Source organism: Grampus griseus (genome assembly GCF_964374135.1).
Source record: "Grampus griseus genome assembly, chromosome: 4".
In the NCBI taxonomy this organism is placed as follows: Eukaryota; Metazoa; Chordata; class Mammalia; order Artiodactyla; family Delphinidae; genus Grampus; species Grampus griseus.
This window is the reverse complement of record NC_138997.1, coordinates 138,641,117-138,663,555: the sequence shown is the minus strand read 5'-3', so window position 1 is coordinate 138,663,555 and position 22,439 is coordinate 138,641,117. Positions and strand designations below refer to the sequence as shown.

At 37.9% G+C, this 22,439-nt stretch overlaps 1 protein-coding gene across 1 annotated transcript in view; it reads left to right on the top strand.

The window, feature by feature from the left end:
- Window positions 1-22,439, top strand: part of SLC7A11 (solute carrier family 7 member 11) — a gene marked incomplete at both ends in the record, with an annotated part of 86,371 nt that overhangs the window by 12,901 nt on the left and 51,031 nt on the right. Inside the window, 3 exons of the mRNA XM_082653193.1 lie at window positions 2,469-2,594; window positions 7,320-7,419; window positions 14,265-14,309. Coding sequence (XP_082509319.1) covers window positions 2,469-2,594; window positions 7,320-7,419; window positions 14,265-14,309 — 271 coding nt within the window. The remainder of the gene's footprint in view (window positions 1-2,468; window positions 2,595-7,319; window positions 7,420-14,264; window positions 14,310-22,439) is intronic.

The following is a 22,439-nucleotide window of genomic DNA, read 5'->3' as shown; positions in this document are numbered from 1 at the left end:
GCAAATATATAGAGGTTCTAAATACGAGAATGCCTTTCTCTTTTCCCTCCCCCTTCCTCCCTCCCTCCCTTTCTTCTTTTTCTTCCTTCCTGCCCTCCCGCCCTCTATTCCTTTTTCTCCTTCCTCGTTTTTCTCCCCTCCTCTCCTTACAACAGCTGTTTTCTATTGTGGAGTACTCTCAAAAATACTCTCAAAAATACTTTGGGGTTTTAGGAGCTCTAGTTAAAAGAAAACAGTGCTCTTTTGTTGTTGGTGGGAACATGCACCCAATTATCTTCAGATCAGTGCTGAATCTCCTTAACTAAAAAAATAATCCCTTTCTTATCATGACTCATTTATCACAGAGTAATTTACATAGAAAAAGGAAAAGAATCACTGGGTGATGGAGATGAACACAGAGTTGCATTAAATTATTTTCAGTATATAAGTGCTTTGTATAGGGGAGAGAAAAATAATTATTTTTTATCTTTTCACTGATAAAATAATGCACTTGGTGATTAACAATAGACCTGTCTATTTCTTCATGTTTCCAGCTTCAAACACAGATGAAATATTTCTCTTAGCTTCCCCTGTAGCTTATTCAGGGCTCCAGCCTTTCTAATCATTCTCATCATTATTCCTTTGAAATATTTCTTCATTAGTAACCTCCTATCTAAATTTTCATGGTCCCTTATTCTTCCCATCTTTGAGTTGTTTTCAAAAATGAAAATTGCTTTTATTGAGTTTTTACTTAATACTTCATGTTCATTATAAAAATTATTTTAAATCATGCAGAAAAATAAATTTTTAAACTTGAAAATTATTCAATATTCTATCATCTGTAGGTACCTTCTGTTAATGTTTTAGTAAACACTCATTCAGAATTTTTCCGTTCCTTTCTCTCTGTGTCTTTATCTGTCTTTCTATCTACCTAACAATTTATCATCTACCCATCTCTCTGTAATTTGCTGTATTGGTCAGTAAAACGTCATGAACAATCTTTCGTGGAATAAATATTTAACTGCATCATGATTTTACATGGCTGCATAGTAAACCCTTAAAAAGGTATACCTTAATTAGCCTTCCTTTGGGGGCTAGGTTATTGTAAAAATTTTGCTATTATACATTGTGTTGATACATTTGCTCCAATTCTTAAATTCTGAAATGAGCTAATGATTGTATCAGGCAATTGGAACTATGAAGATGACTCATTATTGTACATATGGAAAGCTTCCTGTTGCAACCTGAACTGTAAGAATTCTGTGTTTGGTTTTATCCTCCAAGAAGTATTTTCATACATTTTTGTTATTTGTTTAGGGAGAACACACCTTTTTAAAAATAAAGCTTATAGATAATAACTACAAATATCAGGTATGAAGTAGCTTTTGGGGCAGTGGGGGAGGAAGAAAGTTAACACTAAGCATAAGGTTTTAGAAAGAGCGTAAAGTTGAAATCCACTGTCTAGAATAAGTCACTCCAGCAGAGTATAGGAGGCACGGTTTGAGAATATCGCCATTCATTTCATTCCTCTTTGGCTGAAGTTGGTTTTTTAAAACTGAGGATCCAGCTCATTCATTGATTCAACAAAACCATGTTGACGATCTTCCTGGGCCAGGGATGCAGCTGGATACTAGCAAGACAGAGATGAATAATGCTTCTTCTGCCCTCAAGGTTCTCATGGTCCACAGTGCGGGGAGAGTGAATGGTTGAATACTACTCGGGACACTGGACAGTATCACCAAGAAAGGGAAATTCTGCTGGCTTCAGACCCACTGTGCCTCTGGGAACTCTTTTGGATTCATCCCTTGTAACATTTTTTCAAGTTCCAAAACGTATCTGGGAAGCCTATACATTTAGGGTAGGTTGAAAGTCACTCCTGACTGTGCTGATTGGAAAATGGAAAGGAAACGCAAAAAATGCTGTCTACAGCTAGTCCTGACGGTGAAGAATCATGTCCCAGCTCACACATTGCCCCTTCTTGAGTGTGATGCCCAGCTGGCGGGTGGCTATGCACAAAGTCAATCATTGAACGAGGAAAGAGTTGCCTGCTGTATCAAGCTGAAGATCTCATTGCATGTGATGACTCATTGCATGTGATGACTTCAACAATCTCATTGCATTCAACAATCTCATTGCATGTGATGACTTCGGGATTTGCTTAGAAGGTATTTTTATATGGTTATTAGGGCGCTACAGTATTTGTCCACTCTTACTGACATATACAAAGAACAAGAGAGAACTTCTTACTGTTCACAGGTTTCATCCAAGCCTCTGAAACTTCAGTGTGCATAAAAATCACCTAGAGATCTTGCTGAGATAGATTTGTAGCCCTTAGGTCTGGTGTGGTACCTGAGATTAAGCATTTCTCAACTGCTTCCAGGTAATGGCAACGCTGCTGGTTCATGGATGGCACTTTGAAGAGCCACAACCTAAGACTTCTTCATACCAATGATGATTCACCTTTTCTAACTTCATCTATTTGTTTGCAGCTGTGGTGATGGTCCTAAATAGCATGAGTGTCAGCTGGAGCGCCCGGATCCAGATTTTCCTAACCTTTTGCAAGCTCACAGCAATTCTGATAATTATAGTCCCTGGAGTGATGCAGCTAATTAAAGGTAGGGACTGAAAAGTAAATGCTTTTTAAAATACGTTTCTGCTTTTGGTCTCTTCTAACACTAACTTTCACTTGTGCTAGCAGAATCCCTTAATTAGACTCTCTGCTCATGGAACTTACGCTCTGTACCGTCACCTAATTGATTTGAAAGCCTGCAACGTTGGGGGCTGAGTTGGTATTTACAGCTGAATGGCAACAAGAGGATTAAGACTGAGCCAAGCAACAAAATAAGGCATCAGTGAATTTTCTCTTGGTCTAAACTATTTGTAGCGAAAACACAAAGGGGGAAAGAAAAATAAGCCATTAGTTTTAACTACAGATAAATATGTCTTCTTATTTTTACTTTAAAGTAGTCCAACCACAGTGTTAAAGATTAGAGAGAAAAAGCTATCTGGAAAATAATGAAAAATAATGAGTAATTCTTTTACGGTTATTATTCCTTTTACCTTGAGAATAGATTCTTGACAGAAGGAGAGTCAGATATGGGAATAGCGTTCGCAAAAAGACAAATATTATCTGACAGTAAAGATAGCTGTAAAAATGTAAGTTTTATTGTTACATTATTTTTAATGTAAAATCGGCATTTCTGGGGAGATGTAACACCATTTTCTGGGAGTATTTGCCTTATAGACTTGACTATTAAACAAGCAAAGATGAGATGGTTGAGGGTGATGTCATTTCGAGTTTCAGTTGTTCTAGGTAAGAAGGCACAGGTAGTTGCTTGATTCAGGGGAAGTTGTTGGATGAGAAGGAGGTCCAGGTGAGTTATTTAACTAACAATGGACACAATGGTAGGAAATAAGTAAGAAAGTGAGATGAAATTGTAAAGGACTGACGTATAACTTGGGCATGTTAAGTATTTAATGTTTACATTGATATTGTCTGTTCCAAGAAACGGAATTTATAGAGAAATTTAATGAAGTGGCAAGAAAAGAATTACACAAGACAAAAGGAAATGCCAAAATTAAGCAAAAAAATCATTGCTGATTGTAGAGGCATTAAACAGTAATAAAAGTGGAACGGTTCGTCATTCTGTAGCTGGGGAAAGGGAGCTGCTGCTGTCCATTTAATAAGCCTTGTGGGAGAGCTTAGAGCTCTCCTGGCTGAATGTTTGCATCAAATCCAGCAACATCAGCCAACGTAAACACAATGAAGATGTTTAACACTATAGCTTACACTGAAGGGAAGACGTGGGCTCACTCTTCTAATTCACCTTGGCCTCCACAGAGCTGGCCTGCCCATATTTTATCTGACCCGTCAGAAATGTAGGGAAAATAATCTGTTTTGCTGCTGCTCTCCTTTTCTGGGCTAACTCTTTAGACTTCTGTAAGGAATTTCTTCCATTTTTGGAAAGTGCAGAAACTCTGGGTCATGGACCCTTCTTTTGTTCTAGTTTAGGTTCCAAAAGATGATATACTATCCTTTAAAACAAAGATTTTTTTTCATTTCTTTTTTCTTTTTGATGTAATGTAAGACTGTAGTCAGTTTTTACCACTTATTTATATATGTGTGTGAGGTGACGTTGCCCAAGTGGTAGTGTATTGCAAATTCCTTGAGAGCAAAAGTCATGATAGATTGTTTAGATTTGTTTTTTGACATTACAACAGAATGATCCTTTAATACTTACGGTATTGTTGCTGAACCAAACTTAGGTCTGCTTGCCCGATGCACAGAAAAGCCAATCTACTGACACCAAGTTGTGGTGAAGGAAAGTACAGTGTTTATTGCAGGGCCAAGCAAGGAGAATGGGCAGCTCATACTCAAAAGACCTGAACCTCTGGATGGCTTTCAGGAAAGGCTTTTTAAAGACAGTGTGGGGGAGAGGGTCACAGTGTTCATGATCAGCTCATGCACCATTCTCTGATTGGTTGATGAGGAGGTAACAGGTAAGGTCACAGAGGTCAGCATTATCGATCCTCAGGTTGCAGCCAGTTTGGGGCCACAAGACTGCGGTGATCATGCAGTTAGCTTCTTCCACCTGGTGGGGATTTTAGTATCTGGAAAAGAACTCAAGGGTGTGACTCAGGATGTTATCTATAGCCCTTGAGGAGTAACTAAAAGACCTTGAGTTTGTTTTACGGCTAAACTATTACTATTTTGTTTTGTCTTGTTTGACTGCTTTCCTTTGTTTCTGCATTTTCTCACTTCTCTGATTAAAATTGCTCTTTGGAACTCAGGGAAGGCCTAGAAGGTTAAAGGTTTTCTACAAACAAGAGGCAGGGGACATGGGGAAGGCCCCACAGGGTCCTGCTCAGTTTCAATATCAGTGCTTAATGTGACCATGTTTCCTTATATCTCGCTTAACAGAGAAGTGACCTGAGAATTTTACTACATTTAAAGTAAATTAAATATTTTGGAGAGTATTCTTAGCAGGTTTATTTACTCTATTATTATAAAACAGTGATTCTCTTTGTCTCTAACTTATCACATATTTCTCACATTAATATGAAACTTCAAGAAGAGAGAAATTTTACTTATACAGATTGTGCATTTATTCTAATCTAATGAGATCCAGAAACTAGCTGTATGTTCTGTATTCTCTTATGAGGATGTGTTAAACTTTCCTTTGAATATAATAACTTTCATCTTTGTGAGACCTCTGTTATGCAGCCGAAATATTCCTTAAACTTAGAAACACCTCTCTTTCGTAATACTCTCAAAATGGCCCTTTTCAGGATCTGTGCTTGGGATTCAGTCTTTGCAAAGTTTGATATCTTTTGGGTTTCCCTGGTGGCGCAGTGGTTGAGAGTCCACCTGCCAAAGCAGGGGACACGGGTTCCTGCCCCGGTCCGGGAAGATCCCACATGCCGCGGAGCGGCTGGACCCGTGAGCCATGGCTGCTGAGCCTCCGTGTCCGGAGCCTGTGCTCCGCAATGAGAGAGGCCACAACAGTGAGAGGCCCGCGTACGGCAAAAAAAAAAAAAAAAAAAAAAATTTGATATCTTTTATTGATTATTCAGTGCTGCACTCTTAGGAATATTGTCCCTTAAGGCCAAGTAGACTACAGATCATGGTAAGGCAATAGGCAACAGATGTTTTTACAGGGTTTCCAGTATTTATATTTTCCTTCTATGAGGATAAGAGATGTTTTTGTAAAATAGGTATTTCTGAATTGACAGTAGCATTTTAAAAAATGAACTATATTTAGGAATTGGATGCTTTGAGGGGAAAGTCATTTAGTGGATAACTCAATATTCTCCATTTTGGGTCTCAAAACTTGCACGTTATATTGATACATGTGTTGTTGTCTGTACAATGCAGGCAAAAACTGAGATTTGAGTGAAGAGAAAAAGGGTCTTATGTATATCATCTACCTCTCATCCGCCTTTTATTTTCTTACGGGAAGGCCAGTTTTGAAACAAGTCACATTTCCCATTTAGATCATCTCATTTGCTGTTTTCTTTGGGAAATAGAGACTTTTCATGCCTAACTTTGAATACTGATTGACTAAAGTAAATCTGAATTTCTATTTTTTAATTATCCAAAAGATATACAGGAAAAGTCTCTACAAAGTAGAGAAAACTGTTATGCATAAAAGTGCTCAGTCCAGGACTTCCCTGGTGGCGCAGTGGTTAAGAATCCGCCACCAATGCAGGGGACATGGGTTCGAGCCCTGCTCTGGGAAGATCCCATATGCTGTGGAGCACCTAAGCCCGTGCGCCACAACTACTGAGCCTGCGTGCCACAGCTACTGAAGACCGTGCACCTAGAGTCCATGCTCCACAACAAGAGAAGCCACCACAATGAGAAGCCCATGCACCGCAATGAAGAGTAGCCCCCGCTGGCCACAGCTAGAGAAGGCCCGCGCGCAGCAGCAAAGACCCAACGCAGCCAAAAATAAATAAATAAATTTATAAAAATAAAAATAAAAGTGCTCAGTTCACATGTTGCTGCAAAAATTTGTTTAAACCTATTTATTTTAGAGTTCAGTATAGTTTCTTTTCTGTTTCTAGAAGGAAAGCATGCCATTCTCTAGGAAAGGGTCTGCAGACTTTCTCCGTAAATGGGCGGATAGTAAATGTTTTCCACTTCGTGCACCATTTGGTCTCTGCCACAACTCTCAGCTCCGCTGGAGAGTGAAATTAGCCATAGACTGATAGTATCAGTCATAGGTAAATAAGTGGACCTAAGTGTGCTCCAATAAATCTTTCTTTACAAAAGAAGCTTGGGGGTGCGGAACAGATTGGTTCCACAGGGTTTTCCAACCCCTGTTGGTATCTAATGAACTATAGGGAGAAAGCAGAAAGTAAGTTAAATGATCTGAGAAGGTGGTTCTTGGGTTTCATACCTCCTCATTGAAGATAGACCCTTGAATATTTCTTCCCAAACGTTATATTACCATCATTTTTAAGAATTATATCACACTCCTAAAAACTATAGTTTACAGACTATCCTTTAGTCTTCTTTCCTGGTCAAACTCTGTTACGAGTAGAGGCATGCTTAAAAAAGAGATTGTTTTTGAAATGCCATTTTCCTCTTTGCCATGATTTTATTAAAATAAATGTGAGGTAGTGTTAGTGGCAATCAGTATACTTTTGGGACTCCTTCTGTAGAATGGATACAGCATTAGTAAAGTTGGGAATGAGCAGAGAGTAAGAAATCTAGGTCTGAAACTGTATAGTTCATTCCCAATCCCCCTCCCCACCCCCACCTTCAGGTTTATGGTTAAAGAATGAATAATAACCAATTCTTTGAAAAGTCCTAAATCTTTCTATTCTTATTGTAGGGCAAACACAACACTTTAAAGATGCCTTTTCAGGAAGAGATGCAAGTATTATGGGATTGCCACTGGCCTTTTATTATGGAATGTATGCATACGCTGGCTGGTAAGTTGATATCGCTATCAACAGGTGATTTGGGTGGTTCATTAATTCCTTCAAGTACTTTAAGTGCCAAGCAAGGTGCTAGGCAAATGTGAACAGGGATAATCCAGTGTGACATGCTTTACCTGAAGTGAGAAAGATGATGTGGCTCCCTTCACCAGGACAATTACCGTGCACACAACTTAACACAAACATCACTGAGGTTTCCAGTCAAGGCAACTACCAGGTTTAACCTGATAAGGTAAAAAAGAAACAAATGCTGGGTCTTGAGAACCAGTACAAATCACTTATAAGTATGGATCAGTAAGGGCATAAGAGCGCCACAAGAAATTAAAGATTAGTATTGATACTTTGTCAGAAAGCCTCCCAGCAGAAGCTACGGAGGTGTACCCAATAGTGATTAATTGATTTACTCCACCTTCCCATGAGAAGGAAATAATTCAGTTACAGAAATAAGATGTTCCCAGGAGGTAAAATGGTACTCTAAAGGCAGGGAGGAGAAAAGGGATAGTGAAATCAGGTGTACTAGATAATCTGTTACATTTTAAAGGACCTTACAAATTCCTTAAAATTTCCTCAACACTTAAAAACAAAAAAAGAATGCAGGAAGGATGAATAAAACCACTGTGCCACAAGTACATTTCCTTAAATCCCTGTCCAACTGTGATGCCATTCTGGTTGAAGCATTAAAGCTTTGTATTTATGTCTTGCTTTGTTCAGGAACTTGAATAACAATAATCATGGCCAGGAGTGGGATTTTTTTCCTAATTAAATTTTACTGACCTAATAAGATTTAGTTGAAGCGACTACTGCAAGAAATCCCATTAGGTAGAAAAATACTACTTAAACATCAAAATAATTGTAATGCAATTAAATTTCATTGTTTTGGAATAATTACTAGCAATATTTCTTTTTTATTATTTATAGAGCTAATAGTTGTACAGTTGCTGTGAGAATGTTCTATGAGTCTAAAAATAATGAACTACACTAGCTCAAAAATTATGTGAATTCATTTCAAATACAAATACAATTTCCTTTTGTTTCTTTTGCTTTTAGGATCTTACCTTCCAGCTAATGCATGGAATATAAAGATATTTTTACCCTGTTAATCTCACTGAATTATAGAGGAGAATTAGGAGAGTACAGGAACTAAAAATTTTAATATGGTATTTGAAGTAAAATGTTTGAAGTTCTTAGAAGATTGTAGCTCTAAAATGTCTAGTGTAAATGTTTGTGTATTCTCGAAATATTTTGATAGCCATTGCGTGTAAGCATTACTCTTAGTATTTTTGAAGTCTTTTTATTTTTGTCCAAAGCACAACGTGGTGCTGAACAAAAAATAGAACGGAATTGTGCTCGCAGGGTTAGCAGCAGAATCATCTATTCTATGGCTATTCAGCCTGATCACAGCTCTGGCACCCCTGGGGCCCCAGCCAAGCCCTGGGAGGGTCACCAAGAGACACTAGAGCAAGTGGGGGAGGTGACAAAAGCTTTCAGCTAGAGCCAAGTGTTGGGGGCTTGGCGGTATTCAATCAGGAATGCGGAATGTGGAGATCATCACGAGGGAGATTTGATTAATTCTATTGAATGAAGTTTCTTTAGCCTGTGAGTACCATGCATCTGTTCCCACGGAATCTTAACAGTATTCTTCTATCCAACTCACTCCCCTACTCTAAGTGCTGAATATTCAGGTTACCTGCTTTATGGAGAGCAAATCTTCTCCACTTCTGTAAGCTTTTGAGGGCCGGTAGATTTCTCCAAGTATAAAGACTCTTTTCATTTTGAATGATCTTATTATCTTAATCTTTAGTTTTGTTGATGCTGAACCCCAAATGTTACTTTTGTTAAAATGATTAAAAATGACAATTTAGGTGACAGTAAACGAGTCCAAAGAACTGCAAAATGGGGTGGAGGATGGGAAGCCTTTATAGGATGAAGAGTAAGGAGCAAAGAAAAGAAAAATAGAAAATGAGTAGGAAACAAGGAAATAATTATAGACCCCAGAGGTGGCTTGGCGTTTGGAGGTTGAGTGGCTCCATCTTGGGCCTAGAAATATATTTCAATACTCTGTTTACGGTGTAAATGGGGTTTACATGAACCTTTGGTCATACTTTTACCCGTCGAATCCTCATGTCCACATCCTAGGTTAAAGAACAGGAAACTGTTGGTTTTCTTGTATTCTAGAGGGTTCAATCATAGTGTAGGAAATTAAGGCCGGGATTTTCAGTGGACTGTTACGTGTTACCAATGGTTAATGTAAGGGGGCAGATAAGTAACTGTACGTCTCCAACAGGCTGTTCTGTTACCTGCATGCTTCTTTGTGGATAGGTAGAAATCATCTGCTTGTTAACCTGTGGCCACCAGTCTTAGAAAAAGGGAGCTGTGGGTAGAACTAATCTGTTGGTTTGGAGTGCCGGAGGAAAAAGTTAATATCTGGATATAAACGGAACAAGATGGAGACTAAAAGAGTTCCCAAAGCAGGGGGTGTTCAGGCACTTTCCAAGTGTGATCCTGCCTCTCTGACCTTTTTTTGTCTTTCATGATGGAATTACAAGACTGGGTTGTGGACTTGTAAATTGGGCACCAGAAATGAGCCTCCACTCCCTGTGCTGCTGCCCTGACAATCTTTGATGCAAAAAAAGAAAAAAAAAAAAAAGAGGGTGTAGGGCGCATTGCAAATAAGGAGACAAAAGCAGCTGTCGTCCTCAGAAGTTAACCACCCAGGGTGTAAGTAAACGCAGCAAGACCCCTGTTGTCTGGGAGGCCCTGCTCCATTATTAAGTCACCCCCTGTGCATTGAATAGGAACAAGACCAGCCAAACCTCGGACCTGAATAGAGCAGGCTGTTGGTTTACGAGGAGTGCTGGACCTTTGTAGAATGATGAAAACTCCTTCACGGAAACATGATTAGGGGGAAAGAAATCATTAACCCAGCCAGGCCACAGAGTTGGGTCAGAACAACTTTTGTATGATTGCCAACGTCTGCATTCAGAGAAATATGTCCTCCAGTCTCCCTGGTGGCCCGGGGGAACTCAATCAATTTCAGTCCCATATCCTGATCCAAAGCTAACTATTGCTTGGTGGGATTTTTTTTTTTTTTTTTGAATTGTGTGATAGAAAATAGTTTTTTGGTCTGTCTTTTTTCTCCCTTTTAAATCCTATCCTCAGTGGATTTAGTCTTTCTAAAGCACCCGCTGGGATTATTTTGTAGCGTTGTGTCAAATCGAATCTAAAGAATAAGCTTCGTTTCAAAATAATTCACATGGTTGGGTATCAGAATGCATTGCCAGCTTTGCAGTGCGTTTTATACACGATCACGGAAAAGCTGGAACAATGGATCTTATGAACATTCTCTAGAGGACTTGAGGAGATGGGCTATGGACGCATGGCTGGAGCCTTAGAGAGCGTGAAGGTGTATTTCCCACAGGAGTGAATGTTTGGACCAAAATAAGAAGCTTTCTCCTTCCCACCTCCCGCCCTGTCCCAAGCCCTTTCCTTTTCTCTATGGCAAAATATTTGCAATTCGTTCTTTTTTCATATTTCCTTTCTCGCCTTAACATTGTTGGAAAAAGACCAGTTCTAAAACAACTGTTTAGAAGGAACTGGTTATTTTTGAAGTGAGAAGCCTGGAAATATTTCTAAGTGTGTGTGTGGTTTTTGCGTGGGTTTTTTTTTTAGGTTTTTTGTTTTGTTCATTTTCTTCCTGTACTTCCCACTGCCTTGGGCTTATAGCAAACACATCAGATCCCTCAGAGTGCATATGCCAGATATAAGTATTGATTGTTGCTTGCATTCCTGGTGTAACTGCAACCTCTAATTTTAGAAACTTACTTTCTAGTCATTAAAAAATATACTTGGCTGCTCTGCTGACTTTTTAGATCACCTTTGGTGCTACTGTTTTCTCTCAGGTATTCAAATATTTCTACTTAGAACATGGTCCTTACAGTATGAGACACCTGAACTTTATTAAAAGATAAACTGAGGCATATTAAAATGTTAAGAGTTTGAGCAAAAATCGATATGAATTGACAGCATCCCGTCTTGCAGACAGAAAGGAGCTCCAGGGAGCTGTACAGAAGAGAAGGCTTTTATAGGCAGAAGGCGGTGAGAACAAGGAAGTTATACTAAGCCATAAAACAGCTTGGTTATTACAAAGTTATTTTCATTTAGGGGATGGCAGGGGTCTGTCAGGCAGAATGCTTAGATAATGCAATTCCTAATCGACTGGTTTCAGATTCCATTTCTGGGAGGTCTGAAACTTTAAGTGAATTACAGTTTGGTTTGGTGACACGAGGCTTAGCATAAGCGACTCCATTTTGGGCCTGTTGTCTTGTGTTTTGTTTTGTTTTGTTTTGTTTTACAACCATGAACATCAACTGCCTATTTGTGAATAAAGGTGGAATAAGACAGCTTTTCTCATCTTTGCTTTAAGGTGTGAGATACCTTAATTATATTAAAGGCTGATGGGCTAATATTCCAGCCTCTTGGTTTTAGATGATAGAGAATTTGTCCCTGTAGAACCATGCTTCTGTGGACCTATATAATAGCTATTTTATCTTCTAAGGAATAATAAAAGTATAGAGGAATACAATGGAAATATGACTTTTTTACTTTGCGGAAAGTTTCTAAGCCTCTGAAATGGAGAAGTAGAAAGGTCTTTGTATGTCTAGTTCTCTTCATTGCGATCCCTTAGTTCTCCCATCTTCATGATCCAGTTATCTCTGTGCGCTTATTTGAGGAGTTGCCTCCATTTTACATCTTGGAACCTTGAAAGAGAACTTTAAGGGCTTTAAATGGTCTCGAGAAGTCACTTTAGATTAGAAAAAGAAGTCAAGGATACAAGGTCATTGACATGCCTGGATGGGATAAGTAATGTCATAAAGTGAGGGAAAGGAATCTGAATTTCTCTAGGGCCATAAGTTTAGGGTAATATGTGTAATCCTATGGGACTTGAAAGTGAAATATTGTGTGCCTCCAATGCTTCTTGTCATGTAAGAGATGACAAAAGTGTCCAGGATCTGGGGGAAATACTCAAAGTGTTCTGCCCTTTAGTTATCAACTTACAGTGTAATGACTAACAGTGGGCCTAAAATTAGCTGCCTAAATACACACACACACACACACACACACACACACACGCACGCAAAGCAACTTCACCGTTGCTATCATGCATAAGGCATAGTTGCCTTACGACTTGAGGTTATTTGGGTGGAAAACAGTGAGTTGAAAGGAAAAAGTGCAAATTGCGGGCTTCCCTGGTGGTGCAGTGGTTGAGAGTCCGCTTGCCGATGCAGGGGACGCGGGTTCGTGCCCCGGTCTGGGAAGATCCCACATGCCGCGGAGTGGCTGGGCCCGTGAGCCATGGCCGCTGAGCCTGCGCGTCCGGAGCCTGTGCTCTGCAACGGGAGAGGCCGCATCAGTGAGGCCCGCGTACCACCAAAAAAAAAAAAAAAAAGTGCAAATTGAGAATTTATTATCCTTTATCCCATTTTTATTTCCTATGTGCCTTCTGTGTTCATATCCAGAAGCCAATCCCCTAAAACTAAGAAATGCTATTATCATGCTTCTATTGTCCTGCAAGTTTTTATCACGCCTACTAAAAGCTGGATTCCCAGAAGCCAAAGGCCATCTTGTACCTACATCCTGTTCTCACTCCCAGGGCACGCTTTGTGCTGCAGGGTACTACGCTGTTGCTCACACCCCTGTGCATATAGCGCTTTCCCACACCCCCATGCTCATGTGCTGTACTCTGCCTGGAATGTCCTCACGCCACTTGACCAGGGCTAAACTTCAAGCATTTTTGAAGACTCAGCTTGGGTGATGCCTTCTCTCAGAAACCTTCCAAGACCTGCCAGTCTGGTTTAGACCTCACCCCTGGCTTCCATGGTAACCTGGGCATGCTCTAACATTGCCTTCTGTGCTGTATCACACCACTCTATGGACCATTCTATGAACTATGAGCTCCTTGACAAGAAAGATTACAGATTTTCTACTTTTATTTCCCCAGTGCCTGACATGTGATAATCTCATACATTGCTGGTAGGAATGCAAAAATGGTGGAAAATAGTTTGACTATAAACATGTATCTACTCTGACCCAGTGACCCTATTCTGAGTATATGCCCAAGAGAAATGATTGCATGGTCCCCAAAAGAACATATACAAGCGTATTTATGGTATCTATATTCATAATAGCTATAAATTGGAAATGATTCAAATATCCATCAGTGGTAGAGTGTATAGTGTTACATTCATACAATGAAAAGCAACAATAAAGAATGATGAATTACTACAAACAACATGGATGAGACCCACACACATAAAGTCCAGCAAAAAAGCCAGACACAATAGAATAAATATTGTATAATAGTTATACAAGCAAATGTTATTAGTCTATTGTAATGAAACGAACAAAGCTAATCTATAGTGGTAGAAATCAGAATAGTGGTTGCCTTTACAGGAGGGTGGAGGAGATGATAATGATTGCAAAGGGCCTTGAGGGGACCTTCCAGGGTGCTAGAAATGTTGTACCTTTAAATCCTTTTGTCAGTTACATAGGTGTATACATATGTAAAAATTTATCATTGTATACTAAGATTTGTTCACTTTACTGTTTGTGTGCTATACATACCTCTATGAAAAAGTTAAGAAATAAAAAAGAGCTCCATAAATACTGCTTAATAGAAAAATGAATTGTGGGAGCTTTGGGTGCTGGAGATATTCATCTTAGGTTATTTGTTTATAAAGTTTTTATGATTCTGAGTTTGATTTTAAATATTTAAAATTTCAAACTTTGGGTGATGATCATAAAATATATTAATGGTTTATAATTCATGGATGTCTTTTTAGGTTTTATCTCAACTTTGTTACTGAAGAAGTGGAAAATCCTGAAAAGTAAGTAGCCATAACTACTCTGAAATATTTATAAGGAATGAAATGTAAGGTTGTATGGTTAAAAAAGTGGACCTGAAGAAGGAATTCAGTGAGGGCTAATTAGCTTTCTCACTACCATCATTCTCTTGGGCAGTAAAACTTACTTGATTTTATCATAAATTAGATGTAAATAACTTTATTGTATATTCTACATCCAATATAAAATTGTCTGGTAACCTGAAAGCATAAAAGAATAGAGTTATATTTTAGGTAACTCATTTCATAAAAACATACATACAACTTAAAACGGACTCTTGGATGTTCACAAACGTGCTATGAAACGTGAACTCCGAATGTTGATTATTTCTAGTAATTCATGTGAGCTTTTTCAGAGCTATCCAATTAAAGGGAATAATGTAATTAATGAACAAGTAGTTATGAAAACCTATAAATAAGTGCAGAATATTCTAGGAACTTGTAAATTTGGGGAGCTGGATGACTGCTTTTCCTTTTTGTTATTGGTAAAAATCATCCTTTTGATGATTAGGTGATTTGATGATGATTTATATAATGTTTCAGAATGAACTATTTTTAACCTAGAACTTTGGAAACTGAATTATTTTGATGATTTGTCTAAAAACTTGACTTTTTACAGGAAAATCACATAATCTACAGCCAGAAAAGGGAAATTTTAAGTACTACTGTGTAAGATAAAGACAGAATTTTAGAGTTATTTAATTCTTCTGACTTTTATGAAATATCTATACCATGTTCCAACTATGGTGCACCATCTGACATGATGAATAAGACGTATTCAAGATTCCATTGTCTAGTCATAGAGTCAAACGTGTAAACAAATAACTAACATGGTGTGATTGGTACCATAGTAGATTATTTTCCCCATTTGACAGAGACGAAAGGAGAAAATATTTATCTAGGGAGATGTTGCTTATATAGAGACTCAAATGATAAGTAGGTGTTCCTTAGGTAATTATAGGAGAGAGAGAGAGACAGAGAGAGAGAGAGTGTGAGAGAAGGGAGAGGAAGGGACAAACTTCCAAGAAAGGGAAACAAGTACAAAGGTGAGTCAGTATGAAGTAGCCTGGACTTCAGAGAACATGCTTAAGGGTTGACAATTCAAATTAAGGTAGACTAAAATTCGGGCAGCGAGTATATAGGTAGCCGATTAGATCTGGCCAAGTACCAGAGTTGTCAGAATTTTGAATATGCAAACCAGTAATTGAGGTTCAAATAGTGTTTCATACTATCTGATTTAACCATTATGCAAATCACTATGTAATTTAAACATGTGAAATGGTTATTTTATTGAGAAATATGATAAACTTCTAGCAATGTTTTCGTATTTATACCTGGAATTGTGGTAGAGAACATACATTGACCGGGAACTAGTTCTTTCTAGCATGGCTCTGAAGTGGTAAACTACATTATGACTCTAAATCTGCTGATTACAGGGATAAATGGGTTGCCCTGCCTTTTAATTTTTTGCAAATAATTAGTGTGTAAGTGGCAATGAGGAGGAAAGACTCCTCTTACTAGATTTTATGTAAACTATTTTTTGAGTCTCCATTGTGTGAAAGAGATTACTATGGTTTATGACTATCTTTTTTTCGGGCCTCTCACTGTCGTGGCCTCTCCCGTTGCGGAGCACAACCTCCGGACGCGCAGGCCCAGCGGCCATGGCTCACGGGCCCAGCCGCTCCGCGGCACGTGGGATCTTCCCAGGCCGGGGCACGAACCCGCGTCCCCTGCATCGGCAGGCAGACTCTCAACCACTGCGCCACCAGGGAAGCCCTATGACTGTCTTTTTTAAGTCTACAAACATTTTAAAGAGACCAATTACTAAAACCCAATATCAGAGAATATTTCTTATGAAAAGAATGGCAAACTGTAGGTCTGTGGATGTGACCTATAATGGAACAGTTATTACATGGTACATCAGTGGCATGGAGATAGTTCATATTCTCATTTAATGTTATTTAATAATTTAAGCATAGATTTTGTTTTCAATATGTACAATTATACTATTGTGCATATTAAGCATATTCAAACTATGCCATTATTAGCTTGATCTAAATTTCTAATGCATTCTGCCAGAGAGGTATGCCAGTTTAGGATTCTCTCTCTCCCTCTTTCTTCTTCTTAATTTAAGAGGCTTAGTTTCACACATTAATAATGTTCATGATCAAGATATACAAATACTAAAGAACAGGGATGTGCTGATTCGGGGTTTGTTGTCCGCTGTTGCAAAGAAATTTCCTCATCTCAAAAAGTGAGAAGAATAATAGCGCCTACTTCATTGGGCGGTGGTAGTGAGTACGTAGATTAGTGACTGTTACTTTTTAATCTCTACATAATTGGTTGTTGCTACTGTTATCATATCCTTATTTTAGGAGCAAGGTAAAATGTTACTCCCATCAGAGTGTTTCCTAGGTTTCAGTATCCTAAGCAATTCTCTTTCTTCAGTGTTTTTGAAAGAAATGCAAAAACATTTTCACACCATATTGAAGCCTGTTGTATAAGACTAAGATTGTTATCACTGGTTACAGTGGATGAAATATTGTCATTTTCTGGAAATCATGATTCTGCAAATTTCATTAAATATTCCTAGGATACTTCTAATTTTAAAATTATATTTTAAGCTCTTAAACTTAGGAACTTTTCAGGAGAGAGTACAAATCTCTCGATTTTAGGTCAAGATAATGAGTAACCGCCAAGACAACTTGAAGAAAGAAACCTCTGATACCTTTTGGTTCTTTTTTTTTTTTTTTTTTTTTTTTTTTTTGCGGTACGCGGGCCTCTCACTGCCGTGGCCTCTCCCGCTGCAGAGCACAGGCTCCGGACGCGCAGGCCCAGCGACCATGGCTCACGGGCCCAGCCGCTCCGCGGCACGTGGGACTCCCCCGGACCGAGGCACGAACCCGCGTCCCCTGCATCGGCAGGCGGACTCCCAACCACTGCGCCACCAGGGAAGCCCCCTTTTGGTTCTTTTATGCTAGGTACTCAGATATTCGATGTTTGCATGGAGGAGTCTGTGTAAAACTCAGACAACACGTTTATTTTCTCAAAATCAGAATATGAGAAATCCCCTTAATGGAAAGTAAAGCTTAAATTTGTACTATGTATTTATCAACCAAAGAAATTCAGGGTTTTGAGCAATTTATTCAATGTCTTAATTTTAAAAATAGCATTTCCCTGAAATGTTGACAATTTTTCCAGGTCTTGTAAAACTAAATCTTATTTTTTAAACACAGAGAATGGTTTGGGAAATATTGATGATCGAATATTGAGAATAGATGGTAAAATTGTGTGGACCTCGTCCAGATGTGTAATTTGTATTATTCTGTAGGGAGACCGGTTCCAAAATACCTTTAGATACAAGGGAGAATAATTATAATTCCATCTCCTTTGTGACGTGCCGAGATAAATGTGTTTGCCCATCAGTCACGGGTGCATGTGTCCAGGTGTGTTGTAATGGGCAGCATTCAGCAGCTGGTGAAATGAATCATCAGCTAGATATACAACCCTTTTTACTGTCCTTCTCCACCTAGGCAATAAAATTTCCCTAAAATTGTGACCCGATAGAAAAAGGGATCATTAATTTAGATCAGTGAAAACAGCAATGTGCGTTAAAATATATAGGATGTGCAATAAGGTTTCATGGTCACAATTGGCTACCCTTTACATATAATTTAATTTCAGTGGAAATCTTTCAAATTAGCTAATACTTTATGGAATAATTTCTGAACTGCTATTCTGAACTGTTACAGAACAGTTCCTTAATACTGTAACAAGTGGGAGATAAACTGGGAGATTAATGCAATCCAAATAACTAGCTCGTGGCTTTTTCTATTCTTAAGTTTCGTCTATTCTTTAAAGCTTGTAAAGCACTAATCCTAAAAAATTGGGCAAAATTCCTGTTCTGTGATTACATTCGTAATGTTAAAAAATGTTCCCATGGTCTGTCTTATAATTTGTGTTTTCTTCTCTAAGAGTAGCTTTGGATCTAAGGGAGTAGTTACCCTTTACGAGGTATTTAACATTTTTATTTGAAAACACAGTGATTATCATTGAAGTTTTATAGAAATGTAAAAGTATTTCATTGAATAATTATTTATAGCATGCTAACTGGCTCCACAAACAATAAATATTAGAGTAAGAATAGTATTTTGAGGAGCACATATATCCAAAGTTTGGACCATGAAGGTGATAGAATCTCAAGGAATATATGAATTTTAAAATGTTATTTTCCCCCCAAATGAAGTATGTAGTGGTAATAATTGCTAATGTGTACATTTGTTCTTAAAAATCAGTGTTTTTATTTGCAAATATAATGAGTTTTGCTTTATGACATTAATTTTGTGGCAACTGTGCAATCGATCACTGTTCAAAAAGTTACACGGTGTGAAGAACCTATCATTGAGATGTATAATGTTTGTAATTCTGCTCTCAGATGGATAAATCATGTCTCATGTTCATGAAAGCCAAGAGATGAATTGCTTTACTTTGACCTTGGGGGTCTGAGATTAGTCTGTCTATCAGACTCGTTCCAGCGTTCTTCTCACTTCATTTATTCCTTCTGTTCTGAATAGTTGGAAACGCTAGACTTGAAGGAAGTCAGTAAACCTTGATATCATCCGTCATTGCTGAAGAGCAGGCTATCAACTCTCTGTGAATAATCAAGTTTAATAGAAGGTTTAAATAATCAGGGTGTCATGTTTAATTAATACTTTGCCTGCTTTCAATTTATATTAATTGATGCCTGAAAGTCATCACACCTTGCACCAATGATAACTTAGAAGAAGAGAAATTTGGTTTGGGAAAAATGCCCCAAAACCTTTAAGGTCTGTGGTCGATCACAGGGACTCATAAATGGTCCACTATCACATTGCTTGCATTCCGTTCAGATGGTGCAGTCTTAAATTCATAGCATATATGTTCTAATCCTCACTGACTTATATTAAGCCAGAGTAAAGGCATTTATTAATAATATTTTACTGTTTTATAAGGCCTACTGCTTATAGGACATATACAACTGTTAACATGATTAAAAACACAGCAAAACAAAGCAATTTAAAAATCTTGCCCAAGTGTGCCGTAGCACAGTTGCATGACAGAATATGAAAAGTTGACTTGAAGTCTTTTATCTTGCATATTGGCATTTTAAGGATGCAGTTTTCTATGAGAGGCAAATCTTCTGCTTTCTATGCTTTCCAGCTTTCTAATGCAACAGTTGCTAGAAAATAGCATATAATGTATACATGTGCAGATTACAGTAATACTATGTTTTGTGACCTTTTTATTAAAAAGTCATGTTATCTACTACATTCTTAGAATATTTTCAAAGTGTCTTTTACAAATACTCAAGGGTTATATGTTCTTAAGGTATGCAAACTGATTTTCATAGTTACCTCACTATAGATAAATGTAGATAGAAAAAAATAGGGATTATTAAGCAGAATTAATTTGCAAAAAGAATTTGCCAAATGAACTTCTTAGAAATGACATCTCCTAACCAGGTTAATTTGTAAAATTGAATTTATACCAAAATTTACAAAGATTTCTTTGGCAAAATGAGGCATCTCTTTATTAATGACAATAAGACATTGTTAGGATTATCTTAATATGTGACAGTGTTTCTCTTCAGTTGTTGAAATAATTGAAACCTAAATTAAAATCACTCTATTTTATGCATTTCTTCTGGAAATATATATATATATGAAAAATTTGGTAAATCCATTTTTAAATATAGTGGTTGAGCCACTGAGGCAGACAAAAGATCAGAATTTGTCCAGATGACACAGAGAAGAAATGATTCTATGTTCAGACAACAAGGTCACCAAGTTACTCTGCCTTTGTGCAGTTTGAAAATTTCTCACTGATGGAACATGAGGTTGATGTACCCTGGGATCAAAATTCTTGCATTTCTCAGCTTCACATATGCATAAAAAATACGTCTGGCTCAAACACAGTTTGTTCCTGTAAGGCTGAAATGTCAAATAAGTGGTGCAGAAATTACAGGATTATGTTATAGTATTTTATCAGGCAGTAATCAAAGAAGACAGATATTAATCCTTCAATGCTTTGTGGAAGACATTTAGATAGTTTTTAAAAAATTTTAAGGATTCTAACCCCATTATGAGGCAAAAATTTGAAGGTCAGTGCTTTTGACTGCTTTACGTCCTTTCACATTAGTTGTTTCTAAATTTGAATTTTAGCTTTATTGAAGTTTATGTTTTGAGTCTAGAATCATAAACTCGTGTTTTAGGAGCAGTAATAGTGGCTGATTTAATTCTACCCTGTGTTTCTGATCCCATTAATTATCCATAAAATATGAGACCACAAGTGAATAGAATCAAAGAACTTCAGAACTAGAGGAGGACCTTGGACACTGTATAATCTAGCTTTTCACCAAATGCACGAATCTCCTCCACAATATCTTTAAACAGATATAATTCATGTAAAATACAATGAGAAACTTACTATAACCTCTTCGACTGGGCTACCAATATTTTTTACCTGCATATGTTGATTATCAACCTGCTAATTTCTTTTTTTCCACATCTTTATTGGAGTATAAATGCTTTACAATGTTCTGTTAGTTTCTGCTGTATAACAAAGTGAATCAGTTATACGTATGCATATATCCCCATATCCCCTCCCTCTTGAGCCTCCCTCCCACCCTCCCTATTCCATCCCTCTAGGTCATCGCAAAGCTTCGAGCTGATCTCCCTGTGCTATGCGGCTGCTTCCCGCTAGCCATCCATTTTATATTTGGTAGTGTATATATGTCAATGCTACGCTCTCACTTCATCCCAGCTTCCCCTTCCCTTCCATGCTCTCAAGTCCGTTCTCTACATCTACATCTTTGTTCCCACCCTGCCACTAGGTTCATCAGTGCCACTTTTTAAAATTCCATATATATGTATCAGCATACAGTGTTTGTTTTTCTCTTCCTAATGTATTTCACTCTGTATGACACATACTAGGACCATCCACCTCACTACAAATAACACAATTTCATTCCTTTTTATGGCTGAGTAATATTCCATTGTATACATGTACCACATCTTCTTTATCCATTCATCTGTCGATGGACATTTAGGTTGCTTCCATGTCCTGGCTATTGTAAATAGTGCTGCAATGAACATTGGGGTGCATGTGTCTTTTTGAATTATGGTTTTCTCTGGGTATATGCCCAGTAGTGGGATTGCTGGATCATATGATAATTCTATTTATAGTTTTTTAAGGAACCTCCATACTGTTCTCCATAGTGGCTGTGTCAACTTACATTCCCATCAACAGTGCAAGAGGGTTCCCTTTTCTCCACACCCTCTCCAGCATTTACTGTTTGTAGATTTTTTGATGATGGCCATTCTGACTGGTGAGGTGAAACATCATTGTAGTTTTGATTTGCGTTTCTCTAATGATTAGTGATGTTGAACATCCTTTCATGTGTGTGTGGGCAATCTGTATATCTTCTTTGGAGAAATGTCTATTTAGGTCTTCTGCCCATTTTTGGATTGGGTTGTTTGTTTTTGTGATATTGAGCTGCATGAGCTTCTTGTAAATTTTGGAGATTAATCCTTTGTCAGTTACTTCATTTGCAAATATTTTCTCCCATCCTGAGGGTTGTCTTTTCATCTTGTTTATGGTTTCCTTTGCTGTGCAAAAGCTTTTCAGTTTCATTAGGTCCCATTTGTTTATTTTTGTTCTTATTTCCATTTCTCTAGGAGGTGGGTCAAAAAGGATCTTGCTGTGATTTATGTCATAGGGTGTTCTGCCTATGTTTTCCTCTAAGAGTTTTATAGTGTCTGGCCTTACATTTAGGTCTTTAATCTATTTTGAGTTTATTTTTGTGTATGGTGTTAGGGAGTGTTCTAATTCCATTCTTTTACATGTGGGTGTCCCATCACCAGTTATTGAAGAGGCTGTCTTTTCTCCATTGTATATTCTTGCCTCCTTTTTCAAAGATAAGGTGACCATATGTGTGTGGATTTATCTCTGGGCTTTCTATCCTGTTCTATTGATCTATATTTCTGTTTTTGTGCCAGTACCATACTGTTTTGATTACTGTAGCTTTGCAGTATAGTCTGAAGCCAGGGAGCCTGATTCCTGCAGCTCCGTTTCTCT